Source organism: Stegostoma tigrinum, chromosome 9 (assembly GCF_030684315.1).
Source record: "Stegostoma tigrinum isolate sSteTig4 chromosome 9, sSteTig4.hap1, whole genome shotgun sequence".
Classification (NCBI taxonomy): Eukaryota; Metazoa; Chordata; class Chondrichthyes; order Orectolobiformes; family Stegostomatidae; genus Stegostoma; species Stegostoma tigrinum.
Genome location: NC_081362.1, coordinates 31,178,994 through 31,192,174, shown reverse-complemented (window position 1 = coordinate 31,192,174; position 13,181 = coordinate 31,178,994). Strand labels below are relative to the sequence as shown.

At 42.4% G+C, this 13,181-nt stretch overlaps 1 protein-coding gene across 6 annotated transcripts in view; it reads right to left on the bottom strand.

The window, feature by feature from the left end:
• Positions 1–13,181, bottom strand: part of dop1a (DOP1 leucine zipper like protein A) — a 626,666-nt gene that overhangs the window by 29,175 nt on the left and 584,310 nt on the right. For all 6 annotated transcript variants that reach the window (XM_059648463.1, XM_059648464.1, XM_059648466.1 and 3 more), the window contains 2 exons: positions 3,411–3,466; positions 1,831–1,995 (listed from right to left, as the gene is read on the bottom strand). In XM_059648463.1, coding sequence (XP_059504446.1) covers positions 1,831–1,995; positions 3,411–3,466 — 221 coding nt within the window. The remainder of the gene's footprint in view (positions 1–1,830; positions 1,996–3,410; positions 3,467–13,181) is intronic.

The window sequence follows — 13,181 nt, the reverse complement described above, 5'->3', positions numbered from 1 at the left end:
CACTGGAAGCGGTGGAGAGGAGGTTCACTAGTTTGATTCTGGAGTTGAGAGGGTTGGCTTATGAGGAGACAATAATTAGACAGGGACTATACTCATTGGAATTTAGAAGAATGAGTGGGCAATCTTCTTATAAACATACAAAATTATGAAGGGAATAGATAAAATAGAAGCAGGGAGGTTGTTTCCACTTACGGGTGAAACTAGACCGAGGGGGCATAGCCTAAAAATAAGCGGGAGCAGATTTAGGACTTACTGGAGGAGGAACTTCTTCACCCAATGGTTAATAATCTGGAATTCCCTGCCCAGTGAAGCAGTTGATGCTACCTTATGGAATGCTTTAAGGCAAGTATAGGTAAATTTTTGAACAGTAAAGCAATTAAGAGTTATGGAGAGCTGACAGGTAAGTGGAGCTGAGTCCACAAAAAGATCTTATTGAATGATGGAGCAGGCTTAAGGAGCCAGATGGCCTATTCCTGCTCATATTTCTAATGTTCTTATGAAAAGGGGAAATAAAGTGGATGAAGCCATACAACATGCTTGCCTTCATTGGTTAGTGCACTGAGTATAAAAGCTGGCAAGTCATGTTGCTAGTGTAAACCATATTTCAGGTACTATGCACAGTTCTGTTTGCCACCTTATAGAAAGGATGTGAAGGCTTTGACAAAGGTGCCGAAAGAGGTTTACCAGGATGTTGACTATACTGGAGTGTATTAGGTACAAGGAGAGGTCAAACTTGAATTGTTTTTGCTAGTGCATCGCAGACTGAAGGGCAACCTGATATAAATATGTAAAATTATGACAAACGTGGATAGGGTGGAGAGTCAGAATCTCTTTCCCAGGGTGGAAATGTCATATAATCTGTGGTGTAGGTTTAAGCTGAGACAAGACAGGTTTAAAGGAGATGTGGGAGGAACTCTTTTTTTAAACGCACACAGAGCGTAATAGATACCTGGAACTCGCTCCAAGGGAGGTAGTAGACCCCCAGATTTGATAGCAAAGTCTGATAGGCATTTAGACAGACACAAAGAGAACAAAGAACAAAGAAAATTACAGCACAGGAACAGGCCCTTTGGCCCTCCAAGCCTGCGCTGATTCAGATCCTCAGTCTAAGCCTGTCATCTATTTTCTAAGAGTCTGTATCCCTTTGCTCCCTGCCCATCCATGTACCTGTCCAGATACATCTTAAAAGACACTATCGTGTCTGCGTCTACCACCTCTGCTGGCAACGCATTCCAGGCACCCACCACCCTCTGCGTAAAGAACTTTCCACGCACATCGCCCATAAACTTTCCTCCTCTCACTTTGAACTCATGACCCCTACTAATTGAGTCCCCCACTGTGAACAGGTAGGGAATAGAGGGATATGGACCATGAACAGGCACATGGGATTAGTTAGTTGTCACAGACTGTAATATGAATTTATTGTAAACTCAATCCCTAATCTTCTGCAATAGTCTACTTGCAGATGCTTATTAGATTTTATTTTGAAAATCTAAATAGTTACTTCCACTTGTATTCACTTATCAACCCTAATTAGTTCAACTCAAAACTTTCAACAGTTTCACTCCAAATTGACTTCCCTTTTTATAAATGCCTCAGTTTATGGATTTCCTAAATGCCTACATACATAGATGACATTAGCTATAACAGATGTCTGCAGAAGTACTGGTTACAGTTCAGAGAATAAAGTCTTGCACTTAAATCCTTCAATTATGCCTTACTCTTCTGTCCTTACCCTGAAAAATATTACTGAGAAACAATCACAATAGCAGTAGCAACTTCAGATTTGCTGCAATGTTTGAATGAAACAATAATATCTTCCCTACTTACATCTGAAACTGGGGAAGATCTTCAGAGGGCAGGTTCAAAGCCAAATCCAAGAATTTGCACGCGGATAGGTAGAGGCCAAGCCATCGCTGATTGTTGTAGGATGTGGAGACCCCACTACCTCCTGTGTAGGTAGTTTCCAAGCCTGATACTGATGGACCAGCAGTTCTGAAATTAATAAGTGGGTTAACAACGGTAAAATATTGTAAGTAAAGTTTCAAAAATGTGCTGACCTATACGTTCAGTGGTACACTTTAAGAGTTTTTTGGAAAAATGAGCATGTCAGCACTGGAGAATACAACATTTCTATACAGTGTGTGCTTAGAACTTTCCTAGGCACCCATCTACTGTACTCAACGCAAGCTATAACTCCAATCTCATAAATATGTTTAACAAGTACAGTCATAACTTTAAATTCTTCCAGTAGTCAGTTTTGTGGTATACCAAGATTGCCAATATAGTGCCAATGAATGGAAACTGTGTAATACATGTCCATTGGAAACCAAGTACAGATTATGCCAGCACTTTCAATGTGGACTAGCAGTTGCCATCATTTGGCTTAGATATGGTTCAGGTCCGAGATGAAAAGAACCATGTTTGGGTACATGAACTTCAGAAATACAGGAAGGATAAGGCCCTATGATATAGCTTTTCTATTTAAAAAAACAATCAATCTTCAGTAATTAAGGAGTAACAATGCTCCTACAAAATCACTTATGATGCTACTGAAACAACATGAAACAAATTCGAAGTTTTTTTTAAACACACAGCTTGTTCCAAAATAATCCAGAAGATAATACTTAAAGTAATATAATAATTACTAATAATATATTAATAATAATCAAATAAAACTTGCTTTTTTAATTTTATCCTTCATTTCTCAAAAAAGTTAGGGCTTCAAAATTTGGAAAAAATATTATTGAAGTACATGGTGACACTGGGACCATTATGTGTAAATCCAGTCCAAATGTAGTTAGAGATGACAAAATGAAAGCAAGGCATAGTGTGGGATTGAATCATGTGCAGCTCAAGTTTGATTAATTTTTTTAAAAATTCTTGTTAATACTATGGGCACTTCAGTCAAATTTAGTAAGGATTAACAAATTGAAGTGGTAAGATTTGCCTGTGAGAAACTTAAGAGTTTGTCTAAGGTTCTGATGAGCAATTCAGATTTTGAACTCATTAATTTAGCAGTAATTGTCAATAAAGACTAAATTTCACCCAGAGATGCCACAGTAAGAGAGAAGCTATTGCAACTTGGGGTGGCTGAGGTTATAACTTGAGATACCAGAGTTTAAAAGCCAGGCAGAGCAATTCCAAAAGGATCACTGCATAAAGGTTGAAAGCTGAAGCTAATATAGTTGTTCACGTCAGTCTTGAGCAAGGTGCTTTTGCATCATCTTTTGAAGTGGAGTCATGCACCTATTCACTAAATGAGAACAACTCAACTAACTCAGTCCATGTTTTCTTTCTGTCATTATGGAATGAAGAACCAGAACATTTTTTTCCAACAACAGAGGCTAAGACCTTAGTTTTGGGAAAATGCAGTTACATCACTAAGATTATCTGTAGAAACCCTTTACCTTGAAATGTCTTCATCTGCTGTCAGTTCCTGCTCAATCAGCAAAAATACTTGCACCTTCAGGATTTGAGAAGAAGGTGGTCAATGTAATTATTTAAAATCTATTAAATAAAACACATTGCTGTCCTCCAAAATGAGGTCATATGCTGAGTAGATAACACTATCCTCACACACATCTGAGCCAGAAGCTCTAGTCTCAAGTTCCCAGTCAAAGGCTTGCTGGGCATTGAAGGCACATTTGTGATGCAGCCAAGCGCACTGATAATCAACTTAGCAATGCTGCCAATACATCCATGACAGGTATTCATAGGGGAAGAAATTCTTGATTAGTTATTACTGACATGTTTGTCAGTAGGTAAAATGCAGCAAAAATCCCTCTTGACAAGGACATGAGGACTAGTAATGCAATATTGGATGAGCACAGTCGAAAAAGCAGTTCTCTTCCAAACGTGCAAATAGTTTCCCCTTGCCAATTATGCAAAAATAGTTGAGGACAAAAATTGAAAACATGCACAGTGAAGTCAGAGCAGAGTCATTCATTTATAGCTCATTTGTATGATGTGAAGATATCTAAGTTATGAGACTTAAGGTTAACATATCTTGTTCATTTCTAAATTGCCCTTTAATTTTGAGAATGCCATTTCACAAAACAGTTAAGAGTCAATCGCATTATTGTGGAACTATAGTCACATATGGGTCAGACTGGGCAGGATAACAGGTTTCTTTCTCTCAAGGATGTAAGTGAATTAGATTTTGACAACTGATGGCTGTTTTATGGTCAACTTTAGAGAGACGAGGTTTCAATACAAGGTTTAATTAATTAATTGAATTTAAACTCCATAACTTGCACAACTATATTTGAACCTATGTACCTAGAACATTAGCCTGATCTCTGGTTACTATTGAGAAATATTATCTGTTGCGCTTATGACACTGCCACATATCCAAAATTTTCAGAGGTAAATGTCTCATTTCCAACAGTTAAGCTTCTACTTTATCTGGAGATGTAACGAATAAAACATCAGTTTAAATTCTAAGATTTTGTTAATGGGTTCTTGAGTAATTCAAGGCAGTTTCTGAAAATCTCCATTTGCTCTTGAAAGGTGGGATGAATTACCTTCCCAAACTGCTGCAGTTCAGTGAGAGGTGGAGGGAAGAAGATATGCCCACAGTGCTGTTAGGATGGTGTGGGGCTTGGAGGAGAACTTGCTGATGGTGGTGATTCCATGTACCTCCTGTCCTTGTTATTCTAGGTGGTACAGATTGTGTGTTTGGAAAATGCTGTTAAAGGAGATGAGATGAAGTACAAGGGAAAAAACGCAATCAGGTAATAAATCAAGCCATTTGTGTGACCATTAAAACATTGCAACATCGAGAGTCTAACACGTGCTGGGTTAATTCAAACCACTTTTTCTTTTCTTTCATGTATTTTGGCATCACTGGCCATGTCAGCATTTGTTGAGCGTTCCTAATTGCTGCTGAGAAGTCGATGGTGAGTTGCCCTCTTGAACCGCTGCACTCCACCTGGCATAGGTACATCTACATTATTATTAGGGAGTTCCCTAATAATAAACAATGAAGGAATGGCTTTCTCATTCTAAATCAGAAACAAAAACAGAAATTACTGGAAAAGCACAGCAGGTTTGGTAGCATCGGTGGAGTTTGCATTTCATTGCCCCAGTGTGGAGGACTGCATTTCACTCAATCTCCTCCGCTGTATCCGCTGTTCACAATGTGGTCTATTCTAGGTTGGCATGGCAAAACGCAGACTGGGCGACCACTTTGCAAAAATACCCACATTCTGTCCACAAAATGACCCTAAGCATCTTGTTATCTTCCACTTCAACACAACACTGTTCCCTGCCCAACATCAAGCTTCCTGCAGTGCTCCAGTGAAGCCTAGAGTAAGTTGGAAGAATAGTATCTCATTTTCCACTTGGAGACCCTGCAGCCTTCTGTACTCAATATTGAGTTCAATAATTTTAGGGCCTGAACCCTTCTCCCATGTCCTCACCTCTACCTCCATTCACTGGACCCTGTCATCACATGGACAACAACCACACACAGCCCATTGTCAGCCAGTAATAGTCACCATTAGCAGCTATTGAATTTCACAGGCTGACCTTTGCCCATTACTTTGTTTGCCCAACTGTTTTTCTCTTTCCCTGGTCCACATAGAAAATAGGTGGAGGAGTTGGCCATTTGACCCTTTAAGCTAGCACTACCATTCAATATGATCATGGCTATCATGCCATTTCAGTATCCCACTTGCACTTTTTCTTCACACCCGTTGATTCCTTTAGCCACATAGGCCACGTCCAGCCTCCTCTTGAAAATATCTAATGAGCTGGCCCCAATTCCACAGGTTCATGACTCTGAAGAAATTTTTCTTCATCTCAGTCCTGAATGTTAGTGGTTTAAATGGAGCAGTATGTGTAAGGAGCATCCAAGAGGGTTTTCTAGAGCAGTATGTAAATAGTCCAACTTGGGAAGGGGTCACACTGGACCTGTTGGGGAATGAGCCCGGCCAGGTGGTTGAAGTTTCAGTAGAGGGTTACTTTGGGAATAGTGATCACAATTCCATAAGTTTTAGAATACTGATGGACAAAGATGAGAGTGATCCTAAAGGAACAGTACTGAATTGGGGAAAGGCCAACTATAGCAAACTTTGGCAGGAGCTGGGGAATGTGGATTGGGAGTAGCTGTTTGAGGTTAAGTCCACATTTGATATGTGGGAGGCTTTTAAAGAGAGGTTGATTAGAGTGCAGGACAGACATGTTCCTGTGAAAATGAGGGATAGAAAGGGCAAGATTAGGGAACCATGGAAGACAGGTGAAATTGTGAGTCGAGCAAAGAGGAAAAAGGAAGCGTACATAAGGTCTAGGCGACTGAAAACAGACGAAGCTTTAAGAATATCGGGAAAGTAGGACCAATCTGAAACGAGGAAATAAGAGGGCTAAAAGGGGTCAGGAAATATCTTGAGAAAATAGGGTTAAGGAAAATCCCAAAGCCTTTTATTCATGCATAAGGAGCAAGAGGGCAACTAGAGAAAAGGTTGGCCCACTCAAGGACAAAGGAGGGAAGTTATGCGAGGAGTCAGAGAAAATGAGTGTGATTCTCAATGAGTGTGAAGCTTGATGTTGGGCAGGGAACAGTGTTGTGTTGAAGTGGAAGATAACAAGATGCTTAGGGTCATTTTGTGGACAGAATGTGGGTATTTTTGCACCGAGGAGAGGGACATGACGGATGTTGAGGTTAGGGATAGATGTTTGATCACTTAAGTCAGCATAAGGAGGTGGGGGGTGGGGGTGAATGTTGGGTATGCTAAAAAGCATTAGGGTGGACAAGTCCCCAGGTCCGGATGGGATCTATCCCAGGTTTATGAGGGAAGCGAGAGAGGAAATAGCTGGCGCCTTAACAGATATCTTTGCAGCATCCTTGAGCACGGGTGAGGTCCCGGAGGTCTGGAGAATTACTAATGTTGTCCCCTTGTTTAAGACTTGTTTAAGTCTGGCGTTGTTTAAAACCAGACTTGGATTACTGGTCTAATCTAAGTAATTATAGACCAGTGAGCCTGACGTCAGTGGTGAGGAAGCTGCTAGACAATATACTAAGGGATAGGATCTATTTACATTTTGAAGAAAATGGGCTTATTAGTAACAGGCAGCATGGTTTTGCGCAGGGATGGTCATGTCTTACCAACTTCAAAGAATTCTTTGAAGAAGTGACAAAGTTGATAGATGAGGGAAGGGCTGTAGAAGTCATACACATGGACTTCAGTAAGGCATTTGATAAGGTTCCTCGTGGTAGGCGGATGGAGAAAGTGAAGTTGCATGGCGTCCAGGGCTAATCCAGCTAGATGGAGAGGGAACTGGCTGGACAATTGGAGACAAAGAGTTGTAGTGGAAGGGAGTTTCTCAAAATGGAAAACGGTGACCAGTGGTGTTCCACAGGGATCCGTGTTGAGGCCACTGTTGTTTGTGATTATACATAAATAATTTGGAGGAAGGTATAGATGGTATGATTAACAATTTTGCGGATGACGCTAAAGATTGGTGGAGTAGCAAATAGTGAAGGGGACTATCGGAGAATGCAGCAGAATTCAGTTAGATTGGAGAGATGGGTGGAGAAATGGCAGATGGAGTTCAATCCAGGCAAATGAGAGCTGATGCATTTTTGGAAGATCCAATTCAAGAGCGAACTATGTGGTAAAAATTGATGCATAGAGAGATCTGGGTGTTTGGGTCCATCGTACCCTGAAGGTGGCAACGCAGGTCGATAGAGTGGTCAAGTAGGCATACGGCATGCTTTCATTCATCAGATGGGGTATTGAGCGCAAGAGTTGGCAGGTTATTACAGTTCTATAGAACTTTGATTCGACCACATTTGGAATAGTGCGTACTGTTTTGGTCGCCACATTACCAAAAGGATGTAGATACTTTGGACAGGGTGCAGAGGAGGTTCACCAGGATGTTGCCTGGTATGGACGGTGCTAGCTATGAAGAGAGATTGAGTAAATTAGAATTATTTACATTAGAAAGATGGAGGTTGAGGGGGACATGATTGAGGTCTACAAAATCATGACAGGTATAGTCAAGAAGCTTCCCCCCATGTTCCCCCCCACCCACAGAGTGGGGGACTCAATTATTTGGGGTCACGATTTCAAGACGAGGGGGGAAAGTTTAAGCGAGATATACATGGAAAGTTCTTTACGCAGAGGGTGGTGAGTGCCTGGAATGCGTTATCAGCGGAGATGGTACAGGCAGGCATGATAGCATCATTTAAGATGTATCTAGACAGATACGTGAATGGGCAGGGAGCAGAGGGATATAGGTCGTTGGAAAATAGGCGACAGGTTTAGATAGATGATCTGGATCGGCACAGGCCTGGAGGGCCAAAAGGCCTGTTCCTGTGCTGCAATTTTCTTTGTTCTTTGAATGATTTATCCTTTATTCTTAGACTATGGCCCCTGGTTCTAGAATTCCCCAACACTGGGAACATTCTTCCCACATCTAGGCTGTCCGGTCCCATCAGGAATTTATGTTACTATTGGATCTCCTCTCATTCCAAATTCTACTGAGTACAAGCCCAGTCGATCCAGTCTTTCTTCATATGTCAGTCTTGCCATCCCAAGAATTAGTCTGATGAATCTTTGCTGGACCCCCTCAATAGCAAGGATCTCCTTCCGCATGCTAAGAGACCAAAACTGCACACAATACACAAGGCGTGGCCTTACCAAGGTGCTATATAACTGCAGCAAGACATTTTTACTCCTATATTCAAATTCTCTCCAGAGATCCTACAGTGCCAGGGTTTGATTCCACCCTCAGATGAATGCCTATGTGGAGTTTGCACATTCTCCTCATGTCTCTGTGGATTTTTGCCAGGTGCTCCGGTTTCCCCCTAACAATCCAAATATATGCAGGTTGGGTGGACTGGCTGTGCTAAATCACCCGTAATGTCCAGAGGTGCGTAAATTAGGTGGATTATCCATGGGAAATGTCAGATTACAGGGAAAAGGTAGGGGGATGTGTCTGGGTGGGGTGCTGTCTGGAGGGGTGATGTGGACTTGTTGGGCTGATTGGCCTGTTTCCACACTGAAGGGAGTCTATGATGAAGACCAGCGTGATCTCCTCACTGCCTGTTGCACATACATGCCAATCTTCAGCAACTGTTCTCATTGCATCTCGCCTTTTTCTAAACTGCCACCATTCAGATAATAATTTGCCATCCTGTTTTTGCCATCAAAGTGGATAACCTCACATTTGTCCATATTGTATTGCATTTGCCAAGTTTTGCCCATTCAGCCAGCCTGTCCAAGTCACCCTGCAGCCTCTAAGTATCCTCCTCTCAGCATACACTGCCTCCCAGCTTAGTGTCATCTCCATTTAATCCTCCTCTCTCTGCCACATCACCATCAGCATATTTATCACACATTTCCTCATTAAAATCAGTTCTGAAGAAGGGCCACTCGGCCTGATAAGTTAACTTTGCTAGCTTTCCACAAATGCTGCCACTCCTGCTGAGTTTTTCCAGTAATTTCTGTTTTCGAGTAGCTTCTATTTTATGGCATCTGCAGCTCCTCTTGAGATATTATTGGGATAACAAAGATCAAAGAACAAAGAAAATTACAGCACAGGAACAAGCCCTTCGGCCCTCCAAGCCTGCACCGATTGAGATCCTCTGTCTAAACCTGTCATCTATTTTCTAAGGGTCTGTATCGCTTTGTTCCCTGCCCATCCATGTACTTGTCCACATACATCTTAAAAGACACGATCGTGTCTGCCTCTACCATTTGCACTGGCAACGCGTTCCAGGCACCCACCACCCTGAGTAAAGAACTTTCCACGCATATCTCCCCTAAACTTTCCTCCTCTCACTTTGAACTCATGACCCCTAGTAATTGAGTTCCCCACTCTGGGAAAAAGCATCTTGCTATCCACCCTGTCTATACCCCTCATGATTTTGCAGGCCTCAATCAGGTCCCCCCTTTAATCTCCGACTTTCTGATGAAAATAATCCTAATCTACTCAACCTTTCTTCATAGCTATTGCCCTCCATACCAGGCAACATCCTGGTGAACCTCCTCTGCACCCTCTCCAAAGTATCCACATCCTTTTGGTAACGTGGCGACCAGAACTGTACGCAGTATTCTAAATGTGGCTGAACCAAAGTCTTATACAACTGCAACATGATATAATATCATGATATAATACAACAAGACCCCGTCCGATGAAGGAAAGTATGCCGTATGCCTTCTTGACCACTCTATTGACCTGCGTTGCCACCTTCAGGGAACAATGGACCTGAACACCCAGATCTCTCTGAACGTCAATTTTCCCCAGGACTTTTTCATTTATTGTATAGTTCGCTCTTGAATTATATCTTTCAAAATGCATCACCTCGCATTTGCTCCGTCTGCCATTTATCTGCCAACTCTCCGATCTATCTGCCGTAATCTCTGACAGTCCCCTTCACTATCTGCTACTCCATAACATCCTACAACATCCCATTAATTTCTATATCCTCTGTAAATTAATGGTCTTTATCTGCTTACACAGAGGTACGCAGACACTGCCTTAAAACCTCCTGTCCGAACAGAATTAGGTGTAAAACTTTGTAAATCCTTATCTTCCTACACACAGGTAGAAAGACACTGCCATAAGCTTCCTGCCAGAATAGAATTAGGTATAAACTTTCTAAGTCTTTATCTTCCTGCACAGGGTTATGTGGAAACTGTCTCAAATAAGACTGGTGGGCAGCATTTGTAAAGGTGTGAGACTTCTGAGATCCTGTAAAGAACGTAACTTCTGTTTCTGCTAACGGGGCCAGACACTGACTTTTATTCAAGCCAGGCACTCCGGCGGCTTGAAATTCATTGTCACTTCGGCAACTTGAAATCGCCTACTACCATTAGCAGCCAATTCATGAACGATCAATACTGTATCCTGCTCTCTTTATGTCTAAAATGTTGCAATTGTTTTTGTATCATGTCATTGTCCTATGCAGTGATTGTTTCATGTATCAAGCCATTGTGAAATGTAAAATTGTTTTATGTATAATGCACTCGATAAGGTATAAAAAGCGGGGACTGTCCGCTGCTCAGGGAGAATCGCTTACGAGACTCTGCATTCTGTGCCAGGTTGAGTACAGTGATCCTCCACAGCTTGTACTTGCTTTGTAATAAAGGATTTGAGTTTTTCTAAACAAGTCAGTGTCTTGTCATTGCATCAAGTCCGTGAGGGTCTCCGAAAATGAACCTACCACTCTTAGTTCTAAATCAGGATGTATTTCTGTTGCAAAAAGGATACTTGATTCACTTGAATTTATATTTGGCGAGATTAATGCATAAATGGAGTGATGGCAAATTATAATGGCAAATTATAGAACATAGAACGGTACAGCACAGAACAGGCCCTTCAGCCCACAATGTTGTACCGACCATTGATCCTCATGTATGCACCCTCAAATTTCTGTGACCATATACATGTCCAGCAGTCTCTTAAATGACCTTGCTTCCACAACTGCTGCTGGCAACGCATTCCATGCTCTCACAACTCTCTGCGTAAAGAACCTGCCTCTGACATCCCCTCTATACTTTCCACCAACCAGCTTAAAACTATGACCCCTCGTGCTAGCCATTTCTGCCCTGGGAAATAGTCTCTGGCTATCAACTCTATCTATGCCTCTCATTATCTTGTATACCTCAATTAGGTCCCCTCTCCTCCTCCTTTTCTCCAATGAAAAGAGACCGAGCTCAGTCAACCTCTCTTCATAAGATAAGCCCTCCAGTCCAGGCAGCATCCTGGTAAACCTCCTCTGAACCCTCTCCAAAGCATCCACATCTTTCCTATAATAGGGCGCCCAGAACTGGACGCAGTATTCCAAGTGCGGTCTAACCAAAGCTTTATAGAGCTGCAACAAGATCTCACGACTCTTAAACTCAATGCCCCTGTTAATGAAAGTCAAAACACCATATGCTTTCTTAACAACCCTGTCCACTTGGGTGGCCATTTTAAGGGATCTATGTATCTGCACACCAAGATCCCTCTGTTCCTCCACGCTGCCAAGAATCCTATCCTTAATCCTGTACTCAGCTTTCAAATTCGACCTTCCAAAATGCATCACCTCGCATTTATCCAGGTTGAACTCCATCTGCCACCTCTCAGCCCATCTCTGCATCCTGTCAATGTCCCGCTGCAGCCTACAACAGCCCTCTACACTGTCAACGACACCTCCGACCTTTGTGTCGTCTGCAAACTTGCTGACCCATCCTTCAATCCCCTCATCCAAGTCATTAATAAAAATTACAAACAGTAGAGGCCCAAGGACAGAGCCCTGTGGAACTCCACTCACCACTGACTTCCAGGCAGAATATTTTCCTTCTACTACCACTCGCTGTCTTCTGTTGGCCAGCCAATTCTGTATCCAAGCAGCTAAGTTCCCCTGTATCCCATTCCTCCTGACCTTCTGAATGAGCCTACCATGGGGAACCTTATCAAATGCCTTACTGAAGTCCATATACACCACATCCACAGCTCGACCCTCATCAACCTTTCTAGTCACATCCTCAAAAAACTCGATAAGGTTTGTAAGGCATGACCTATCCCTCACAAAGCCGTGTTGACTGTATTTGATCAAGCCATGCTCTTCCAGATGGTCATAAATCTTATCCCTCAGAATCCTTTCTAACACCTTGCAGACGACAGACGTGAGACTTACCGGTCTATAATTGCCGGGGATTTCCCTATTTCCTTTCTTGAAGAGAGGAATTACATTTGCCTCTCTCCAGTCCTCAGGTACGACTCCAGTGGAGAGCGAGGATGCAAAGATCTTCGCAAGTGGCGAAGCAATTGCATTTCTCGCTTCCCAAAGCAGCCGAGGACAAATCTGGTCCGGGCCTGGCGACTTGTCAATCTTAATGTTTGACAAAATTTTCAGCACATCAGCTTCCTCTATCTCTATCCATTCCAGCATGCACACCTGCTCTTCAAAGGTTTCATTCACTACAAAGTTCGTTTCTTTCGTAAAGACAGAAGCAAAAAACTCATTTAGGGCTTCCCCTACCTCCTCAGGCTCAACACACAAGTTCCCTATGCTATCCCTGATCGGCCCTACTCTTTCTTTGATCATTCTCTTATTCCTCACGTAAGTGTAAAATGCCTTTGTGTTTTCCCGGATTCCTTCTGCCAAGCCTTTCTCGTGCCCCCTCCTGGCTCTCCTCAGACCATTTTTGAGCTCCTTCCTTGCCTGCATGTAATCCTCTCTAGCT